At 39.3% G+C, this 24311-nt stretch overlaps 1 protein-coding gene and 1 long non-coding RNA gene across 2 annotated transcripts in view; one reads left to right on the top strand and one right to left on the bottom strand.

Annotated features, from left to right (window-relative positions):
* LOC119478585 overlaps positions 1 to 24311 on the bottom strand; it is a 112814-nt gene that overhangs the window by 1016 nt on the left and 87487 nt on the right. The gene's annotated exons all lie outside the window — the stretch shown is intronic.
* On the top strand, positions 1778 to 5157 carry pou4f1 (POU class 4 homeobox 1). Its single transcript, XM_037753409.1, has 2 exons — positions 1778 to 2092; positions 2974 to 5157. The coding sequence occupies exons 1-2, from the start codon at positions 1970 to 1972 to the stop codon at positions 3970 to 3972; spliced, it is 1122 nt and encodes a 373-aa protein (XP_037609337.1). The 5' UTR covers positions 1778 to 1969; the 3' UTR covers positions 3973 to 5157.

A 24311-nucleotide genomic window follows, 5' to 3' on the forward strand; every position in this document is an offset into this window, starting at 1 on the left:
GATTTGCATTACATTAACAATTATTAATTGGCTGCCATTAAAAGTCTAGAACGCATGGCCTGTTAATGTCGTTAAAAGCATGTTGTAGTCCATAACGACACACATTAGAGACCTCACACGCACAGTCATTCCACTGTAGCACAAAGCGCCTTATTTATTATGCAAATTTAACGATATCATGTATATTTCACATACCTCTAATCGCTGCATGAAATTTTAATTGGGCAACCGTTGTGGTTTGAATAAATGAAGTGCTAATTCATTGGGATTAATTAATTTAGGTAAAGACTGTGTACAAGGTTACGCTGGTGTATTAAATCAATTTGTTTAGTGCTCATCTGGCGATGATGGGCTTTAATGATATAAGATGGCGGTCTCATTACTGTCAAGGGTTAAGACGAGAGACAAAGTGTAAACTGCACCTTTAAACATGTGGCATTGGTGTGAACAACTCATAAAGTCAATACAATAATGTAATATTTTATATTATGCATGGTTGTAGACTTAATTTTGGCATTAAAAACTCATGACAGATTGAATGCTTAGCCTACTTCTATTTTGATACTTCCCCCACCAATAATTCTATATTAAAACAACTTCCTGGTGGATTTGTGGAATGGGTTGGGTGATGGGTTGAAGCGGAGCACAAATATAAATCATTTTAAAAAGCTATATGAAAAAGATATTTTTGGGAGGTATATGGTTGAGGAAGAGTTGTGATATGGGTTGTGTTAAGGGTTGGTTTATATCTACTTTTTAACTCCAGATGGATAAGTGGGTTGTAAATAAACTTGGGATGCTGTTCATATATTTAATTTGGGATGTAAATAAATCTGGGATAGTTTATATATTATATTATATTACCATTCTATGATATATGAGTTATTAGAGGAGAAGTGAGAAAGGGGTAGGGAAATATAAGTTTTACTTCTACCTACTCCTTTTCGGACACTATTACTCTTGTTTTGTTTGTTATTATTTTGTATCTGTTTTTATTTATTTTATGTTTGAAATAAAGTCTTTCATTCATTCATAACTCAAGATGGATAAAGACTCATAAAGTCAATACACTAAATATATAAATGTAATATGTTATATTATGCATGGCTGTAGACTTAATTTTGGCATTAAAAACTCATGACAGATTGAATTTTTATTTTTATTTTTTTTATTTAACCTTTATTTAACCAGGTAGTACTCATTGAGATTAGGAATCTCTTTTGCAAGAGAGACCTGGCCAAGACAGCAGCATTTAAACATACATTGAAGTTTCAGATGCCATAAAATAAAACAAATGCAAAATAAATACATAGCATAATATCATACAAAACACATTCAAATCAAGTGTTGAATGCTCAGCCTACTTATATTTTGATATTTCCCCACCAATAATTCTATATTAAAACAACTTCCTGAACTCAAGATGGATAGAGACCAGTCTATAGAGTGTATGGCTGCTAAAATAAGTCAATGGCTTCCAGCCTCCCAGTAAAGAATAAGGCCTAAAGGCGGTTGGGACCAGCGCAGTTCTGCATCTGGATGCAGTGGAGTGGAGTGAGCCCCTTAAAAACGCAGGCGTCTAGTCTCCAGATGTTACAGCCTGGCCTGCATGTGAGCAGTTTCTATCTGTCAGCCTGCTCCACTGTTCTGGCAGCGTTTATGTCTCGCGAGAGCAGCCGAGCAACGGGCTTGACGAGATCTGAGGCGCTCAGGTGTAAGAGCCTCTCTCATCCCCAGCAGTGGGAAACAGTAGACAGATAAGTGCGTCTGAGAGACTGCAGGCATCTCTGTGATCTCCGGGCTCAAGGCTGCACTCGGCAGCACTACACAGCGAAACTACACTGCATCATTACCGGATAAGGCAAAAGGATCACTGTGTATCTATGACTATTTTCCTGCTCTTGTAGCAGTTTTTTTTTTTCCCCTTTCCTTTTCCTCTCGTGCACTTTAATTGGAGAAGCTCGCCAAGATGATGTCCATGAACAGCAAACAGCCGCACTTCGCCATGCATCCCTCTTTACCCGAGCACAAGTACACCAGTTTGCATTCCAGCTCGGAAGCTATAAGGAGAGCCTGTCTACAAACTCCACAGGTAAATTACAGATAAAAAAAAAACAAACTTCCGACTTTTGTCCTTGTTCGTGCCTCCTCGGCTCTGCATGTTTGTGCGTAATAACAAGGACAGCTTCAAGGCACATTCAGCCAAAGACGCGCACTTAATGTTTTTTCATGTATTTCCACGGCAATCACTCGGAAGAGTCTTCTTTTTTTTGAAAGCATGCTCACGCTTTACTGTTTTTGTATTCATTTTTATGACTTGGGATGGAATACTCTGGCTATGTGTCGCCAAAAAGTCCCGACTGACAGATACATTTATCTGTTTTTTTTTCCCTCCTTTCCTCTGGAAGAAAAAAAAAATGACAACATGTCCGGTACAAATATTATTTACAAAGTGGAATTGAAAGAAAGTATAACCTTGTTTATAAGACAAATGAGTTGTAGAAAAAAAAGTAGTAGACCATCACTGACAAAACAACAGTTTACTAATCCTGATCTGGATCTCTGGTCAATCTGACAAAAAAAGCTATAGCTTTGCTTTCTCTCAACCTGTAAAGTAATCAGACCTGAAGGTTTACAGTTATTGGCTTATTGGTTAATTCTCACTTATACCAAACAGTATTTGCCTCCCTTTGTGAAAACACAGGCTAAAAAAAAGGTATTAAAAATACCCATAAAAAATGATTCCGTCTTTCTTTTTTCCCCTTTTTTCTCATCTTAGAATCAGAATCAGAATCAGAATCAGAATTAGAATCAGAATCAGAATCAGAATCAGAATGGTGTTTATTGTCAGGTGTAAGAGATATATACATTAGGAATTTGTTTTGTTTTGTTGGTGTTGGTGCAAAAGTCAAACAGTATAATATCAACCCTTTTTTTTTGGTTTTAAATTCCTGCTCCTTCCTTTGCTTGCAGCTCCAGAACAACATCTTCGCGAGTCTGGATGAGACCCTGCTGGCTCGTGCTGAGGCTCTGGCGGCCGTGGACATCGCCGTGTCTCAGGGCAAGACTCACCCGTTCAAACCGGACGCCACCTACCACACCATGAGCACCGTGCCATGCCCGTCTGGCTCCACCGTGCCGCTGGCTCACCACCACCACCACCATCACCACCACCACCACCAGAACCTGGAAGGGCATCAGGACATCATGGAGCACATCAGCTCGCCGTCGCTCGCCCTGACGTCCGACGGAGGAGGTGGTGGTGGTGGAGGTGGAGGTGGTGGAGGAGGTGGAGGTGGAAATGGACTCCTCTCCACCTCCTCTAACTACCCACACTCTCACATGCACGGCTTGAGCCACCTCTCCCACCAGGCCATGAGCATGAACTCGCCTCTCACACACCACCACGGGCTCTTACCGGGTCATCACGGAGGTGGTCAAGGCTGCCCAGGACTCACTAACAGCGGCCTGCCGTCCATCTCCATCAACGACTCGGACACGGACCCGAGGGAGCTGGAGGCGTTCGCGGAGCGCTTCAAGCAGCGGAGGATCAAACTGGGGGTGACCCAGGCGGACGTGGGAGGCGCCTTGGCTAATCTCAAAATCCCCGGCGTGGGATCACTGAGCCAAAGTACAATTTGTCGATTCGAGTCGTTGACTCTGTCGCACAACAACATGATCGCGCTGAAGCCCATCCTGCAGGCCTGGCTGGAGGAGGCCGAGGGCGCCCAGAGGGAGAAACTGAACAAACCGGACATTTTCAACGGAGGAGAAAAGAAACGCAAGAGGACGTCGATAGCGGCTCCGGAGAAGAGGTCTTTGGAGGCGTACTTCGCAGTGCAGCCTCGACCGTCCTCTGAGAAAATAGCAGCTATAGCTGAGAAGTTGGACCTGAAAAAAAACGTGGTGCGAGTGTGGTTTTGTAACCAAAGACAGAAGCAGAAGAGGTTGAAATTTTCTGCAGCTCACTGATGATGGGGGGGCAAGGAAAAGAAAAAGAAAAACAATTAACAAAAAAAAAGTTGTGTGACTGAATTTGGGGACCAAGGAGGACACTATAAAGACACCATTTTCAGTCTTTTGTCTCCAGAGATTTTACACTCCAGCTATACCCATTTTATGAGGCTTCATATATCTTGTTTATTTTCACGTTATCGGTGAATGTGAAGTATGCAAATGACAGATTACACAAGTTTTCGCTCAGTTGTTACGAGGGGAAAAAGTTTTCGTCGACATTGCCTTTTAAAACACACACACGTGGAAAAGAGTGAAAAGAGGTAATTTGCTTGATACTATAGCGAGTTCTTTTCTCCTAATAGGCCTATTTATTATTTTGAAGTATAGCCATTTTACGAATTACCTCATTGATTGTTGAACTGTGTTTTTTTTTTTTTTTGGTTTGATTTTTTTTTGTCGTTGTTGTTGGTATAGAATAATTCATGAATCTGTTCATTTATTCATGTGTTTTTTATTTATTCTTTATTTGGAGGCTGCTATATAAACTCAAATTTAGTTGCAAACTTTTATGGCTATAACGAAAAAAATAATGTTTTAGGCCTGCATGAAATCTGAATTCACGGGCAGTAATTTCGCCTCTATAGGCTGTCAGTCACATCTAGAGATATATTTATTTTGAATTTGCACAAAAAGACCCTTTATAGGTTTATAGATCAGTTATGTCGAGATGGTTTTGTATATACAGACATGTCACTTATCAGAGGTGAGCTTTTTTGGAAAATAAATTATAGGGTCTATTGGCATCACAAGGAGAAGTTTCAAACAGAAAAAAGAAAAACAAGTTTTCTTTTTCAGTTTGCAGTGCAAACAGTCTATGCATTGGAAAAAGAATCACTACTACTGATATAGACCTTCTTCTTTTGTGGTGATGGTGTAAGTCACTGTTAAATGCCTGTTTTCACATTAAGATCACCACGTTGTTTGTCGTGTTAATTGTTACGGAAACGTTGTGTAAGTAATATTTTTACTTTGTGCACAAAAGTATGTTTACAAATACTGCGGCGACATGTGCATCATGGAGAAAATGTCCCACTGTCTCCTTCTTCTCTCTCTCTCTCTCACAACTTCTCCTCTGTTGTCCTCTTTACTTTCATTGGTACTCTTCTTCATCCTGTAAGCCAAATTCAACAGGGAGGTGTGTTCCAGCAATCTTCTAATAAATTGAAGAAAGAAAACGACGCCTTTTCTGGTTGTGATTGGGCCCACACTGAACAGTACTATTAGGGTTTTAATGTCAATATTGGTGGAATGGTTTAACGGATTATTGTGGTCACAACTCGTTAGAAATTGAGACGTTATTTCATTTTAGACGTCAATTTAAATTGCTTAATTTCTCCTGCATTTTTACAATCGAGATCAAATGTTAATGAATCGAAATAATGCTTTGGATGTCTTCTTCAAAGTTTGTCTAATTTATGTTTAAGTGAATTTGCCCAATTTGGTAGAGCATGAAGCCTATTATTATATTTTTATAATCAAAGTTAAGGATTGTCATGAAAAATACAGCAGGCCATTTTAAAACTGATTTCTTGTTCTCTTACCTTTACTACATATTCGTGCAAAATTAAAAAATAATGTAGAAAATGTAAACAACATGTATAGCAATGCTACTACTGATAATAATAATAATAATAATAATAATAATAATACAAATAATAATACAAATAATAATAATAATAATACCTTCAATTTGTTTGAGCAAATTTAAGGAATATGTAAAATTTTTGGCACAGCAGAACAAGTCAATTGATCTATAATTATAATCAGTGGAAAAAAATAGGGGCATTATTGGTATGTTGTGTGTTTTAGTTGAATGTTTGCACCTATGGGCTTAATTACAGCAGAATAGGCTGTTAAATGAAACATTGATTTGTATGTCTGGAATTCTTAATTAAGATAAAGTTACAGCGTTTTGGTGCTGTGTGTTGAAACAGGCCTGACATCAACATTTAATGAAGTTTCACAGCAACATTAGAGAGAGAGAAAGAGAGAGAGAGAGAGAGAGAGAGAGAGAGAGAGGAGAAGATCATGAAATTAAAGAAAAGAAGAATAAAGTACATTTATTTATTTATCTATTAAAAAAGGACCACTGTGACTGTGTGACCTCCAAATATCTCTATTCACTCTCTACTTCCAGATATATATATTTTTTTGGTGGGCTCGACTTCTTGCTGCATTGATAGAAAACGAAATTTTAAATGCAGGTAATGCAATATTAATCGCGGTTTGCTGATATAAAATGCAATATTTTCAGACAGCTATGGGGGCTTTGAGGGGAGGCATAGGAAGGATAAAGGAAGCTGCTGTTTAACAGCACAGAAAGCTGCTCCTTATTGCTTTTCTTTAGCTGCTGGCTACATGGACAGAAGAGGCAACGACTCCTTAACGTGAGTAAAAACATATTTCAGTTGATTTCTTTTGTTAATCATCAATGTTTAGCACAGATTTTCCACAGGGATAATTCAAATCCTAAAATCAGTTTGTCAAAAGTATTTTGTTTTCATGTTTAGTTCGTGGTGCTGTCACTCACTCCACACTGAATTACCTCGCTTTATTATTTAAAGTCAGCAAGAAATAATGCCAAACGTTTTATGATTGTAATGTAAAGATTATTAGAAGGGAAAAAAATGTTGTTTTTTTAATTTAGCTCCAAAGAAAACTGATTCTCGTTATACTGTGAAAGCCCAGAATATTTTGCCCAGATATTCTCTTTATTTATTTATTTATTTATCCTAGCACAAACATGATTTAGAGGAAAATATTTTGGGGAGAGAAAGGCTCGCAGGTTTATTGATTTAATTTATTAATATCGCAAATTATATTATATATAATTTATTATGTATTATTCACACACATCTGTTCAGAATGAGCGTGTATTCCTTAATGTAGCAGGCTATCTATCTATCTATCTATATTTTATTTTTTTAATGTTATAAGTTCAAAGTTTCCCTATATATATCCAACACAACCTATACGGATAGAGCAACACAACACCGCTGGCACTGAACTGAACACACTCCACGCGCGGCACCACGCGCGCCACATGGCAATAATTTCAGCACCACGAACAGCTCCGTTGGCTGGATTGAAGAGTGATGCATTATTGAACGCCTATATCAAACAGCTCTGGGGTGCTGTCTCGCTGCAACAAGGGCTCTGGATGAAGTCGGACTGTCTGCCTGCACAATAGCCTCTAATATGTTAATGGCCGTAGGGGATGCTCGAGGTACCGTCTCCAGCTGCCTCGCCTACCATATGTCAGCCCGTTAGACGACAGTAGTCCTCTATTAATCAGTCAGGGGGATGTTTCATCAGCAACTTCACCGATATCATAATAATCCTTAAAAAGCTCCATCAATAGAGAACAATTAAAAAAATCATCACATAATAACAACCTCTTATAATTAGTTTAAATGTGTTGTATTATTATCATTATTATTCTATAAGTTTCAAATACAAGTTGAAACTGGGAAATCTGATTACTTTTGATGAATTTAAAACATTAATGAAAGACCTATAGAAGCAGAGTCAATCGGGAGCTGTCTGAATATTTTCACTTTAACGTTGGCTCCAAACACTTGATTTTAATTGTTTTTTTATATGATATTATGCTATGTATTTATTTTGCATTTGTTTTATGTTGTGGCGTCTGAAACTTTAATGTTTTGTTAAAATGCTGCTGTCTTGGCCAGATCTCTCTTGCAAAAAGAGATTCTTAATCTCAATGAGTACTACCTGGTTAAATAAAGGTTAAATAAAATAAATAAATAAATAATTATTATTAGGCTATTATTATTATTATTATTATTATTATTAGGCTATTATGTAACAATGTTTTCGATCCTATCTGGGCCTCATTAATCACCTCCTCTCCTTCCTTCCTCCCTCGTCTCTTTGCATAAGGCCGAGATGGATTAATCATGGAGCCCTACCAAAAGGATCTCATAACTTAATTCCTTCAGGCTACTAGTCTGGGGGAGTAATTAATCTATACCGGGGATGTAAATAAAAGGAAATTGGATTCCTGACAGACGAGATGAGAGAGTCTCTGACAACCACGTCGCCAAATAATGATTTCACCACACGTTATGGTTTACGCAGGCGCTCCTAGATTTACGAGCGCACGACTTTCTACTCTATAGCTGTGAGCAGGAAGGGAGTGGGCCTACCTACACTAATCGCAGCTGTTAAAGGCGCCCAGGTTAAAGATGGATTAGATCATTAGAATTACAACACTATACAAGCTAAAATAAAAAACACTACAAGCTAAAATAAAAAAAGATTCAGCAGTATTGTTCTTCGAATCTTTATTCAACTTCTTCAACTATTTCTTTCGTACGTTTTTTGGGACTTTAACTAGTCCTGCATACTTTCAGCTACAGAAACCGTTCAATTATCAAAATATTCAGCTTTTTAAGAACATTAGTGCAATGATTTTTCTTGTTTCAACTATTTATACTTTTTAAAATATTAAGCTTTTTCCAAATTTTTTTTTTTTACAATGTAACTCAATGGAGAAAATCTTCAAATTGTCTTAAACCTACTCTCACTTTGAAATGCTACTGCTTCCGCATACTTTCAGCTACAGACTTCATTTAAACTTTAAACGGTTTACAAGTCTTTGAACTATTAAGTTATGATTCAGCTTTTTGATAACTTTTACAGTTTTTCATTTATCGCAGTTTACGTTTTATGAAATTATTTTTATAATGGGTGTGTATTGCGTGGGTCGTTAAGGGCTAGAGTGTGTGACGTCACAGCTAGAGTGGAGCAGAGCTAAAAAAATCTTTTGAAAATTATCCAAACAAATTGCTCCCTAGCCCACAACTTCCACTCCTCATACACAATAAATACATCAAAACGTAGGTATTTTGTGCTGGTCGCAGTCATGTAGCTATGGAATCAGTTGGACTTACACATTTGGCGATACATGCCTGGAAGTGAGAGCAACTCCCGGCTACCTTCCCATAGGGGCCCATATTAAATTTCACACAATTTTTGGGATCAGAGAAAAAAGTTACTACTTTTCGAAACTGCCGCAGAGGTCACTTTTTTTACACTAAACACACAAATTCCACACCATATGTTCATCAGAGAGTCCAAACTCGTCTCATAAACAATCTTGGCGATAGTAGTCATGGTTTTTGCCTGAGAAGCAGTTTTCTGACATGTACGTTTCTGGTAACTTCATTATAAACTGTCTCACTGAGGGGCCACAACTTCCACTCCTCATACACAATTAATACATCAAAACGTAGGTATTTCTGTGCTGGCGTTATAGTTCTTGTTCTTGTTTTTTGACATTGCTCTATACTTCTGCAGTATCTTAAAACACAAATAATAAGAGCTCCCATGGAGGGGCTCCGTTGATCTAACAAGGCACATGGAAAGGTTGGCCTTTGGGACGGAAATGTCAAACCGTGCAGATGTGGATGGGTAGATCCCCCAGATCTGCACTCATTTCCCACTTATATTTGCTCAGTAATCCGCCGTGGCAGCCCTCCATCGCCGGGGACCCGGTTTGAGAGGCGATGCTGTTGACACAGGGGTATATTTCAATCACAGAGGGTTCAGAGTCAGACGAACAACTTATTTGTCTAATAAATCCGTCATTTAGTAAGAAAAATATTTGATCTTGAGGGGCTGACCTCTTGTCATGTAGCTACTGACAGATAAAAAATGGGTATGCTTCATGGATATGCAGGTACAGCCTGCAAAAAAGCACAATATAGATGCATATTTGTATGGAGCACACACACTACACACAAACACATCAAAGTCTGCCATCTTATTATTGCAGCATTTGTTAACTAAAAGCTGGGAAAGTTTGTCTGTAGTCTAGAGGAGAAATGGAGGATGAAAACAATTCAGATATCCAAAACGTGACTATTAAAATATTTTTTGCTTAGATTTTTAAAAATATAATTCTTTGAAGGGCTACACCTCTGTGTCATTATTTCACTTGAATCATGTGGTTGTAGTTTTAAAATGAAGATAATTAAAAAAGACCATCAGGAGTCATCACATAAGTGTATCTCCCCTGGATTAGATAACTGTTTACCACACAGGATGGAGGAAGTTGAAATTGCCAAACAGCTTGGACAGCTCCACATACTTTGAATGTGGAAACAAATAAAACAAGCAGGTTTAATTAGAGTAAAATATCATACAAATTAGTTGAACAGCTGAAGTCTGTACAATGCCAAATTGTCATTTTTTGGTACTTGCACAGTCAGTCCAGTAGCAAGTGTGCCATTTATAGCTGTGAAATCAAAAGCCTCACTAAAGCTTAAAATCTCCAGGTTCACCATCTGTTGCAGTTTCTCTTTAACTTCTTTTGTATGCAATCCAGGATGTGGCACCAAACTTTATAATCTTTTTGCTGGGTTACTGCCATCTTTTTACTGCTCCATGAGAGTCCACTGTAAATTACGCTGAGACTTTATGAACACAAACAAACGCACAACTGAAAGCCACTCTGCAGCTTTATTTTGATTATCGTGCATGACTTAAATAAAACACTTTTTTCTTCTCATCACTCTAGCTGATCTTCATGGGACATCAGTCACCACGCCTGTGACAACCAGAGCTTGCAATGGTTGATTTAACCGATTAAGCAGCTTCAACCAGGGAGAACGTCTGTAAGGAGTGAAATGACCTGCTGTTGAGTTTGACTGGAGTAAAACAAACCTGCATACATGACTCTTAATATGACTGCAGTGGATGTGCTGTGATTGGCAGCTTTGTGTTTGATATGATGCCTCAACCTTTTGGCATTTACTGTAATTTGCAACATCTGTATTTGTCTCCTGCAGTAGGGGAGACCGGGGGCAGTTGTAACATCTCAAATTGAACCAATCAGAAACAAGACAGAACCAAGAGACTTAATATGTGCACGGTCTATGATGATCCCTCCCTGCCAAGACTTTTTTTTTTTTTTTTTTTAAGTATGAAAGTAATTAATTGTTCAATGGATATTAAATTGTTTTAACTATGTCTATATTCTTGGTAGTTTATTGTGGTCCTTGGTATTTATATGAAGGTATTACGTGTGTTGTTTCAATTGCTACTGCACGTGGGGGCAGATGTAACATTATTGTGTTTCAATCAATATTGTGACTCTAACATTGCTTGTAAAAACCTTTGAGGACTGTTAACAAGCAGAACATAAATACAAGTTACCTACATAAAAACTATATCCAAATAGCTCAAGAGGTTTTTGAGTAAACTACCCCCGGTCTCCCCCACAAACATGAAACAAGTATTAAAGATGGAGGTTACAGCTTCTACATTTGACAGTTTTAATTCCTCCATCATCAAATTATTATCAGGATTAGACTAATTTAATCTTAATCTGTTTTGCAGTTGGTGTGGAAACTGTGGACGGGGACATCCGAGGACACCCTACAAAACAAAGGAATATGTTTTAACCCCTCTGCTTGTGTGGATCAAACGTTTGACATCCACACTGATATAAAGTGCTGCACTAAAACATCAAAACACTCGTCAATGTCTGCACTGGCTCGTCGCTGGGTGTTTCACCTCATTCAAAAAAAAATACGTATAGCCACCTAAATGTCACTTTATGCTAAGCCTGCCTCACTAGCTAAATGTCATTTATTTCCCAAGTCCTGCCTCTTAAGAGCCGTCATATCCCCGGGGCGAAGGAGTGCTCTCTGAACCCGTGTATTGAACCCATTTCCATGTCGTCATCACCCAAACGTGCTGCACACAGGAGGCAGAGAGGGGGCACGCCACCGGAAACAAAAGGCAAAACAAAACACCGTATAAGGAGATTCCACATCAACATGAATATAAATTCAAGCAAAGTTATAGGTCAACATTTTCTGTGGTTGGTCAACAGCTATTCCTGCAATTTCATGTGATGTAGAAAAATCTAATATTTTGCTGATTTTATAATCACTATATTTCACTAGCCAATTAGTTAGCCTACTTTCATAAAATAAACAAGCTAGACATTCAAGTTATAAGCTCATATAGCTGCCCATTCACACAACTGTTTCCGTTATAAAGCGGAAACATTTTGTTCTTCAGGTTTTTTTTTCATGCTCCAGATTTAAAACAATGAGATGCACAACTAGAGATGGTGTTGGGTTTTTAGCTGTCATTTTGTGCTTTTAACAACATTCACAAATCGTTTGCAACTTCAATGAGTCTAACTGTTGGCGATGACAAGCTGAACTCCTTTTATATGAAGCAACTGAAGTTCAGCTTATTCTTCACTGTGCTGGAATATTTCATTTTTGCAAACCATAAGGCTAGCAGAAGATACTCTTCAGACTGGTGTTTCCCGGCATGTCGCTGTCCTTGGTGCTGAACATCACTCCCTCACTGTATACAATCCTCCTGGTGCAAACCTGAAAGTTTTTATTCTCAGGATGGACCTACTGACTTTGATCTCTTTCTTTATATGGAAACACAAGGTGATTTTTTGTTAATCTACAGAGAAAATAGTGTTCTTCAAAGATTCACTTTGTGCACAAATTAGTTGTGCAGCGTGATAGTGCTACAAGTGTTAAAGTAATTCCCTATATCTTTTGAGGAACTAATCCTTTTTCAAGGGTTGAAGCAGCAGTGGGTAGAAATGGAGCAAATATGATAAAAAAAAGTTATTTTACAGGTAATCTGAAAAAAATCCTGTGCCTCTGTGTCCTCCGGTGCTCCTAATGGCATCTGCAAGATTTCACAGACCGGAGGAAAACAACCAATCAGAGCTGATCTTGAGTCTGCCATCCACCTGCTGTGAACTCTGTGAACTTGTGAACTCTGATCAAACGGTCAAACTAGGCAATGCTGATCAAATATGAATCAATAGTCTGTTACTGTAATGCCTATTTCTCACCTCAAATGTTTTCAGAAACATCTTGTAATGTACAGTACATCTTGTACTGTCTGTTGAGGAAATACCAAGCACCGCCCACCAGCTGGAGCACAGCCAATAGGAACACTCAATAGGAACGCTCTGTCTCTGAAATTACCTGTGATTGGCCAAAGTCTCCCATCACGAGCTAGTTTTATTTAAAGCCTGAAAACAGAGCCATGAGGAGGTGCAGAAGTCTAGTTATCTCTCAGTACACGTGAATTACAATATGCTGAAACGTTATTATGGAATTTTTGCCCAATGATGCCAAACATTTTCTATCTGCTGAAGCTTTAATTGTTTGACTTTATTTAAATTCTGAGTACTAAACGTTTAGTCTACTGCTGCCTTTAAATGGGGTGGTGTTACCGTGTTCACGAGAAGAGTCCATATAAACGCCCCCCTCTTGTGGTATTTCTGAAAGCTCTGAGTTCAGGAGCTGTGACGTGTTTGTTGACGTTGTTGGAAATGGCGGAGGCCATGGAAGCAAATTTTTTGGTACATGATACGTTAATATATTGTAATTTTAGTCATATGTTTTTCTTTGTAATTTCATAGCATCTCTGAGGAAAATGATGATATTCCCAACGGCCTCATCTTTTTCCTCTGTCATTATGCCTTTGCATTTCCCGCATTATGTTAACTGCTTGCTAGCTTGCTAGTTAATATTGCCATTGCTTAGCAGCGGTGTTCCCACGGCTAACACTTGAACGCCAAGCATATTGTGTACACGACTTCCAGTGTTTCATTTGAAGGCACCATACTTCTTATAGTATATATTCTCTGCTATTTCACTCAAGTTAATTATTTTTTCCCACTGCTTCTCTATAAAGGAAAGTTTTTCTGGCACCAGATATATAACATCTAGTTTTTTTCCATAGAGGAACTGTGGGGGCATTTGATGTGGCTGGAAGAGGCCAGCTCCCCATCGCTAGATATTGAATATCTTCCTCTGTACACATGGACTTCGATAATGAGGAGAGTGTCGGCCACCGTTTGCCCGCCGCCACGCCATCAAATATTCATCACTGTTGATTAAACAGCCGGCAGCTGCCGATCGTCCGGGTGTCAAATTTGTATCCAGCTACCTCTGTACACACCCAGCCTGAATACAATGAAATCATCCACGAAATGATATAGATGCGTGGAGCGGAAGTTCACCAAGTGGGGGTGGAGGAGGGATATCACTTGCACTCTAAAAATCTAGCGGAGCTTAAGCGGACATTTCCGTCCCATGGCCATCAGAAAGAAAGAAATATATATATACTGTATATATATGAGAGAGAGAGAGAGAGAGAGAGAGAGAGAGAGAGAGAGAGAGAAAGAAAGAGAGGTTACTGTGAGGCGCGTTAAATATTTCATGAGTTGTTGGAGTGGAGAGGAAAGAGCCCGGGAAGGTTGGTTCAACTCATTTGCTGAACTCGGGCTGAGAAGCATGCAGGGGGAACAAATGTTCATGCAGTCCTACACACGCAAACACACACATCTTATTGGCTGAATACTTTTCTCCTTGAATGTCAGTGACAATGCAAATAATAGCAGTAGTACTAGTAGCATCTGTATTTGTAATTTTTCAGAGAATGTCCACTCTGTCTCTCACCCCCCCCCCCCCCTTCTAAAGATGCAAACTCCACTGTGCAACTTCAAAGTCCCACGGCTCATTTAGCAAGACAACACAAGTCTAATTGGATGATTGATGGCAATTAGATTTTTGCTCCCATGACAGGGAGGGAACAAATCACCATTTTCTTACTCCCTCCTGCGTTTGCACACACAAACATCCACAGATGCACGTAAACTTTGCAACTTAATGTGCAAATCATCAGGTTGTTCATATATACAAAACCCAAACCAAGTTAAACAAAGTCGCAAAGAATTGAAGTTATGTTCAAATTTCATAAAGTAATGTCATCCTTAGAGATAAATCATAAACCCTGAATGAAAAATACACCCTTCACCCTTGCAAAAATGCAAACTCAAACTGCCATGCAAAGCTTAAGCTTTAGTCTGTAAAAAATAATTAAACTGATACTATTAATCTTATTTTCAGCATCAATTAGTTTGCCAATTATTTTCTTGATGAATCAGTTAGCTGTTTAGTCTATAAAATGTCAGAAAATGGCAAGCTGCAAATAGCACAGGTCCAAGAGTCCAAGACGACGTCTGCAAATGTCTTGTTTAGTCTGATCATTAGTCCAAAACCCCAAAATATTCAGTTCGCAACAATACAAAACAGAGAAAAGGCAAAATCCTCACATTAGAGGAGTAATGTTTTGGGCAATTTGCTTAAAAATTGTAGGGCTGCCCCCTCTTAGTCGATTAGTTGACTAATTGGTTGTTTTGGTCTTAGTCGACTAAGATTTCATCAGTCGATTAGTTACTTTTTTATGCCTTTTTCATGTTGAATGATCTTTTTACAAGAAACTTATGAACATATCTCTGGTAAAGATTTAAAGTGGTGTTTTTGTGTGATTCTTTGTGGTGAAACTCAGTTTCACAGATCGTTTGGTTACTGTGTAACCTTTGTTCTCTGAGTGAGAGACTATCTCTCCAGCCCACATATGGAATATGTAGAGAACTGTCGATTATATCAACTAATCGATTAGTCGACAAAATTGTATGAGTAACCCCTAACCCTAACCCTTGACTAAGAATTTCTTTGGTCTGTCGATCAACTAATCGATTAAGCGACTGATCGTTTCAGCTCTACATCCTTGAACCTCACCAAGCCTAAGCTTAGTTTCAATGCCTTCTAAAGCCCTAGACTTGATACATCCCCCTAAAATTATTACTGAACTTCGTCAAAGTGAGAATCCAAATAAGATGTCCTTATGTTGGAGACTTCCTCAACTCACTAATGTTGGTAAAACATCAGGTCCTCCTATAAGTGCAAAAGCATGTGCTCACACACATTCACACCAAGTCTTTTTATTCAATGTTTTTCCAACAGAATTTAAAATATAACCGGAGCAACTGCATTTTCTCCCCAAAAGCATCGATGGCATGTCCAGTGAGTTAGTGAAGGGAGTTTATGAGAAATCAGACGGCATTCAACAGCGAGAGGAAACAAGTGTCTGAGAGAGAGAGACAAAAAGAGAGCTCAGCTTACTGGCCATTGATCGTCTCTCTGTGATCTTATTAGCCTCTTGTTACTCAGACTGGAATATCATCCTCTGGATCCCCTTACTGGAATATCCGACTCATGACACGGCTGTTAGTTCAGCACCTCAACCTGAGCGTCACCCATCGACCAGCCAACACACAATAAAGATGACAAGCACTACACCATTGGGTGGTGTTCATGTCTCTAGGAGAAGTCCTCTTTCTAAAGCAGTGATGTAGTGTGTGAGATCGTCTTTAGCAGAGTTTAACAGTAAAAGCAAGTAAAAGTTTGATGATTTCCTCAAAGGCACTTCACCCAGATCCTGTGACTTCTCGTCTCTGCTACAGCCAACAGACCCTTCCTGCCGCTGCCTTACATCTCTGTTATACCGCACAAAACATTGTGTATTAATCACGATCACGCCCAAGAGACGCCCGCCGAGCGCCTGCAGGATCCCAAGCAAGTTCCAGCCATTTCTGACACCTTTCATCAATACCACATGTTCTGACATTGATTGTTATGTCCTCAGCGTCCTGACTCCACACCTCGCAGGTCACACGGTGTGAAATCAGCTCTCCGTTTTATTACTCGCGGGACCTCGTCGGCTCCACAGAAGACTGCGAGCTTTGACAGGTGGAGCTGCAGTCGACTCTGACAAAGTACTGATTAGCCTGTCACTCTGAATTCAGCGAAGCCACGAACTATGTAAAATTCATTGATTGACTCCCTGTGAGCCAGATAGGTAGCGGACTGAATGCGTCACCTCATCGAGCTAGATAAATTGAGATGAGTTATAAGCACCGGTCACATTGATGCATCGGTGCAAGTGTTGCAGAGCATGCTTTTGGTGGCATTTCAGTAATGACTTCCCAGTTAATTAGTGAATGGGTTGAATAATCATCTAGAAGAATTAACAATGAGAACCATCAGTTTGGCCTCCACACCTCCACCTTAGAAAGTGATAAAAACTCACTTGTACATTTAAGTTCATATACAGTAGTTCTAGGGATCTATCCGCCATCATTTGTAGGGCATAATGTCTAAGCATCTTTTATGTTATTCAAGCAAAAGCAAAAGTTAAGACTGCAAGGTCCGTTTGTTGAGCCACATCTATCCATGAAGATGAAGATGACTCTGACTCTTTTACAGTTCCTTTCTTTCTGTTGATCAATGAGCATTGTCCCAGACAAATTAACTAATAAAATAAATAAGCCAACCAATGTCATTATTAGCTTCAGTTAGGGTCATGTAGTCTAGAGCTGAAACCATTTTGGAGTAATTTTTCAAGCAAAAATGACCAAATTTGCTTGTTCCCACTCCTCCAATGTGAGGATTTTCTCCTTTTCTCTGTTTTATATCATTGCAAACTGCATATTTTATGGTTTGGGATTTTATGGTTGATTGGACAAAACACCATTGACTGTATATAGGAAGTGGACGTAGTCACAGTGACGTCACCCATTGGTTTGTGGACTGCCGCTTTGAAGACTTGAGTTCGGCATTTTGGCCACCGCCATCTTGGTATTTTGCAACCAGAAGTGACACAAGAGGGTGGAGCTAAGTACAACCGCATGCTGAATAAGACATTTTAAGGCGACCAAAATGTTACAATGAATTTTCATGAATTGAAAAAACACTGTGAAAGGGTTAAAGTTCTAAGACGAAAACACGGACAACACCCAGACCGGACAACATTGTGGTAGCGACCTGTCAATCACAAGGTAGCCACGCCCTAAAGCATACCCTGCTTTATTGTCTATTTGACTCTAAATGGGACAATAATTTACTAAATGAACATCATGCTGTATTGAAGAAGACTTGAAACTAGTGATTGAGATCATAAACTCATGTTTAAAATGTTTTCTGAGGTAATAAATCAAGTGAGAAGTAGGGTCATTTTCTCATAGACTTCTATACATTCAGACTTCTTTTTGCAACCAGAGGAGTCACCCCCTGCTGGCTATTAGATAGAATGCAAGTTTAAGTCACTTCCACATTGGCTTCACTTTTCAGACCCGGAGACCACTGGACAAAACAAAGCATTTGCAGACTAGGCTCTGGGAAATTGTGACAAGCATTTTTTTTTTTTGCCATTTTCTGCCGTTTTATAGACCAAACAAGTAATTGATCAATCAAAAAATAATTAGCAGATTAATCGTTAATTAAAATCATTTTCAGTTGGTCTCTTTGTACATTGTAATCAGTAGTTCCCAACCTGGGAATCAGATGAAAGAAATGACAAACTGAACATTACAAGGCCAGTTGGTACAAATACACTGAATTAACCTTTTCAAAGATTTGTTTTTGCACTGCTAATTAGACGTAAATGAATTAACATGCTCAAAAACTGCTCAGCACAAGTCTAGAAGAGCTCATTCATTCATTCATTCATTCATTCATTCATTCACTCAAGAGAAGAAATGACCGGATCCTAAGAATAGCATGAACTTCAACACATCCTCTGCCTCAAACCTCAGACTACTGTTGATACCTCCTCTAATTACGGTGATTGACTGTTGTGCCATATTATCTGTCTGGGTCCCCCCACCCTCACATCTACACCCTACAAGTCACCCTGTCCCACACTGTCAGGATCCAAATTTCACCCACTTATTGACCACTGTGACAAATGGTATGGCGGGGTGGGGGAGGGGGGGAGAGGAAGGTGAGGAGATAAAGTGTACCACTGAATAATTCAGAATGAAAACACAGAGGAAATCGATCATGAGGCAAAAATCTGATATTAGCAGCACATTACACTGTGATGTTGGGAGGGAGGTGGTGTTTGTGTGTGTGTGTGTGACAGAGAGAGAGAGAAACTGATTTAGTATCTGTCATGTGGATCAAACTTACTCTGTAAACTCACTTGGGTTTTATTTTATGACTTTTAAAATAACCATCTGCACTGAGGTGTAAATGTTCTTGTGTTAGTCCGACACTTAAGAGTTACTAAGTAATTAGCGCTACATTGGATTTATAATTGGCTATCATGGGCCTTTATTGGTCAATTACCCACTCAAATCAAGTGACTCAGCCAAATGTAACAGTCTTATTATTACTCAATTAAAACAAATGCTCTCTGTGGTAGGGGGTTTGAGAGGTGGGAGGGGGGCGGGGGTCCAGGTTCCCAGTATATCATCAGGTAATTAATATTTTCATTAACTCGCTCTGTGTTGAGCTGCGACCTGCCTCTGATCATTTCATTTCCCCTCCATGGGTTCGATACTGTAGTGGCTCCATAATTAGTTTGATTTATATCCGGCCACTGTAATGAAGGAGAGCGCTCAGTCCTTCCCTGTTCTTTTTTTTGCAGAGCGCTGCCGCTCCGCTCACACTCCTCTAATGTCCGATAAATATGCCGGGCTGTACTCCACGGGTGGAATAGGCCTCTGTGTATTGAGACAGCTCATGAACAAGAAGCAGAGACATAGCTTGTGAAAAATTTACACCAGGATCTTTGAGGATGGAGTAAAGGCTTGTGCGTAACACGGCGAGGAAACACGGCTTATTAAAGATTGAAGCATACATACATGATTCTTTTCTGTCTCAAGACTGAAATTCATGATACCGGTGCCTAAAAACCTTAGGGATTAAGAGAAATATAGAGAGAGAAGATACTGAAGGGGGAGTCGACGGTATCAAAGGCCTCAGGAGGATCTGATCTACCTTAATAGTTCATGATCAGTAGCAACAATAAGGTCTCTGGGTGATTAAAAACATTACATTTCAAGATTTTAATTGATGGAAACACAATTCCTGTCATGATTTTTTGGATAATATTGATCTCAGGTCAGTTTACGCAGCTATGATAGATGTACTTCTCTACCATGTAATGCAATCCATTGTATAGGCTACATGACTTCAGTGGCTTTACACTCAGCAGGGTAACGCAGGAGTGCACATGAATGATTTCAGCATTAATAATGCTCCATTGATTATTGTTCTGCTGTTTAAAGGTGAATGGCAAAGCTTTCTGAGCAGCAGGGGAGGGAGAAGCCCGCGTGTCTCAGGCAAGATCTGATTTACATTTTGGAAAGTGCACCTTACTCCCGGGGGGTTCGCCTATCGTTTTCAGTCAATACTGACTCTGAACTTTCTTTGTTGTAGAAGACTCTCCAGTCCTTTACACACAGGCTGCATTATCACTGCTTCCCATTTTTTTTTACAGCGTGTGCGCTGTTGAAAACCCATGTCCGAATTCATATATACAAATATGTTGTGCCTCATATGTACTGTATACCGGTAGCAACCCAGTCTCATAGGAAGGTGTATAAATAGCAAAACATTACACAGACATCCCCCTTGTCATGAGGATGCATTTTAGCCGTCCGCAGTTAGGTTGAGGCAACGAAAGCACTTAGTTAGGTTTAGGAAAAACGTCAGGGTTGGGCTTAAAATAAGTACGTAAACTTACTAAAATACGTACGGAAACATCGTAACATAACTATGGAAAACATGTCACAAACGACACTAAACAACCAACACAATCTCACGGCAGTTCATGAAATAGTCACAAAATTTAATGTATTTGATTTGTGTACATAAGACACAAATTTCCTTTTTTTTCGTGACGCTCAGTGCGACTTTCAACAACGTATTTTTTGTGCTTTTTCCTACAAATGTAGAGCACGTGTCATTTTCCACTCCAGTCTTTTCAAAATAAAACTACTTAGTTAGGTTTAGGAAAATATCGTAGTTTGGGTTAAAATAACTCCGGAAGTGGCGTAACTTAAATACAGAAGTATTTACATGACAAAAAACAACATTGACTTTTAGTTTCACATTGGACACGAACATCGGCCTCCTGGGCGAAAGTCTGGTGTTTTTTGACCCACACATCGACCCTGACCTCCTCCGTACGAGGCATTCGCCGCTCTTATATACTTCCTGGTTCACAATTATGTGGATTACATACAAAATGATTTTGTGCTGAGCGTCACCAAAAAACGTGAAATTCGTGTCTATGTACACGAATCATACATTTTGTGACTATGTCACGAACTGCTGTAAACTGCTGGGCTAAAACAGCGTTTGACAAATGTCACTAATGTGACAACGGTCTCCTGATTAAAAGTCCTGTGTTTGTTGGACCCATCACCTCCCCTCCCGCTCGCCATATGTGGGCTTTCTCACTTTTTATTCTACGTCACTAGCTCTGAGCGTAGCATATTTATGCAGATGCGTTTACATTGCAGTCAATATAGACAACAAGGCGTACAAATGACATGTCAAAAGCAAGAAAGGCATTATTGTATGCTAAATGCCTTGCGCGTTATTGTGGCATTCATACGCCTTTTGTGTAAACGGGCTGACAAATGTATATACGTAGGTCTTCCAATTTAATCATAATACCCAGATTGTTCCAAATGTTTCCACATATTGCAGCAAAACCATGTCTGTCAGGTTGCTTCAGTTCGATAATGCAGCAAGTTTCAAGGTTAGTTTTTCCATCAGTATAGGTTGATTTTTTTGCTGATCATATTATTCATGGGTATAACTGGACTGCAACAGATCTCTGGCCTATTTCAGAGGCAAGCTCCCTCTTCCAAAGGCTCGAGCAACAGCTCTTGCCAACAACTGCCCTCCAGCTGTCTCTGCATTAAGATTATCTCAGTCTTGAGGTTTCTAGAAAAGTAATCGTCAGCATAATATACACAGCACAACACATAAGCAAAAGAGAAGCAACTTTCCATTGATCCTACAATGTTTGCTTCTATAGACGCGGTCTACTACGAATGTAAATGGGCTTTTTTAAAATAAAAAAAAATAAAAAATTTAATAAGAAGAATTTGATTTATATTTGCAATGTTTATATCATAGCATGATAAGGCCAGTTTATAACTTTCATTTCTGTAAACCTTCAGTCACAAATCTATGATATCATATCAATTAAGACCTAGTTATAGCTTTGTATTAGTGTCCTTTATAGAAGCAAGTCAAGGGCTCTTATTCATGAATGAGTTCAGTATGCCCCACAGGATGAGACATGCATTTCAAGTATTTCCCTTTATGTTGTTTTGATGCTCTTTGGGATCGATACACACCACCAAACAATTGATAAATGGCAATGACAGGAAATACTACGAGTCCTCTTCCCAGGTTTCATAAGAGCCAAAGCTAAGCGGGTGGAAACATAAAGATAATCTTCAGTGCCACATAAAAAGGAGCCAAATTAGCAAGCTAGCCAGACTGTCCATCTCAGCATCTCTCAGGCACATTTAGCAAGCGTTGAATGCAGCTCTTTCTACCATTTCCCCTTACTCAATTATTGATGCTAATTATCATGGCGTGCTTAGTCTGCACCATAACAATATATTCTTAACAAGAAGCAAGTCAGTGGGCATTCTCTCAAATGATCTTTTATTTCTTATGGGACGCTCTTGTTTTTTTCTCCTCTTGACTGAAAACTCTGATAGTGGTGATTCTTCTATGTGATAATGGATGTGACTACAAAGGAAAGACATTTTTATAACACCAGAACAGAAGGTTCATACCTGCTATATGTAGTTTTTTATAGGGTGCTCACAGAAGACTGTACTAATTAATGCTGGGTACACACGACAAGAATCTTTTGGGCCTGATTCCCCCCTCCAGACAATCATCAGCAAAGCCCAGATTTTTTTGATGGTTCTAAAGATTTTCTTTCCAGATATTCTTATGGTGTGAGGTATGTTCAGAGTGTTTTTTTCATACCCCGATCGGCTCGGAAGTTCATCCTGGCCACACCATTTTCATATTGCAAATATTAAACATGTTCAATATTTACGAACAGATATCCTGTTGTGTGTGGGGAAACCCGAAGACAGCTGATGACGCCGTCACGTGGGAAAGAACGATAGCCAATTGAGAACCAAGCTGACTGAAGAAGGAAGGACAACAACTGCGGTCATGCCGACCGCGGCTAATGCATGAGCTAATGCAAACACAAAGCATGAAGTAGTAGTGAGACTGACCTCAGTAATGGAGGTCCACACTTTTCTTCGTGAATTTTCAGTACAAAGTGCTGCAAAAACTAATCTCACTAATTCTTCCTGCCTGTCGTCCGCCATGTTTGTTTACACCAAAGTCACATTTGATTGCGAGAGATTTTGCAAGATTTCTGTTTTTTTTGAGAGTCGGGACTCTTGTTGTTCGTGAATGGAATCTGTTAGTGTGTGATGTGCTGTTTTGGGCAAATCGTTGGCTCACCACACACTATGGGAACAAAACTGTTAAATTTAACATAACATGTCGTTTTGTGTGGGGTCTCTCACATTTTCAACATCTTACGATTTGAAAAACATTTTAGTGTGGGCCAGCCTTAACTGGTTATTCTAAAAGCATAGTAAAATGCATTGTCAAAGTATAATATAACCATTATTACATACATCCATTTATTTAAAAAAGATTGTCATTTATTAATAGAAAAGTAATAGCATGTTTGACGTTTGAAATCTTTAGTAAGTCTATAATAAAAATCAAATACATATTTGTCTTACGTAGGTTTAAAACCAGACTAATGTAATTATTTTTTATGGGTTGGCAGTATTTTAAGACAAGGTGTCCTGCCGAATTGATTCACTGAAAATAAATTAAAAAAATCAAAATAAAATTCCACCACAGGTTTTGCACCTGCATACCAGAAGGCCATTGTTATGTTGAACATTTTATCCTTCAGAATAAGACACGAAAGCCAGCCAAAAACTGCCAAAGCGCAAAATATGTCACCCAAAAAGCAGCATGTCCCATGTATGTAAAATCACACTGAGCCACACATGTAAACAGACAAAAGTGACAGAAACTAAACAGCTTTCTCCCTCCTGATTATGATCTCGGCCTTTTCCGTCCTCTATTTCCCCTTCGATTCCGGTGGAAGGCCCTAGCTCTCCGTCTTCCAGCGCCGCAGGGCATGGAGCTAGCCAGCGGTGAGTTTCCATCAATTAGTGCACCCCCGCGGCCTCGTGGCAGAACCCACCTTTGACTGCAGAGAGATATTGATTAGTTCAGCTGCACTGTCAGGTCTGGAGTGAGCAGGGCCGGGTGATCCAAGGCCTTCACCGGAGACAAGATCATGTCGAGTTTCTGACACATGTAAGCACATACGTATACACACAGGCACATGCATGCAGGCGAGCATGCACACACACACAAACATAGATGCACACAAACGTGCATGTTCACGCGTGTACACACATACAAATGCAATGAAATGTGCTCTCTCAGATGACTGCAAGGTGAGAGAGAGGGAAGATAAGAGGAGAAGTCCACAAGAGTGGCTTGTCACGAAAGTGATGGCTGAGAACTGACAAGTGCTTGTTAGTTTTTTTTTTT

Source organism: Sebastes umbrosus, chromosome 2 (genome assembly GCF_015220745.1).
Source record: "Sebastes umbrosus isolate fSebUmb1 chromosome 2, fSebUmb1.pri, whole genome shotgun sequence".
Classification (NCBI taxonomy): Eukaryota; Metazoa; Chordata; class Actinopteri; order Perciformes; family Sebastidae; genus Sebastes; species Sebastes umbrosus.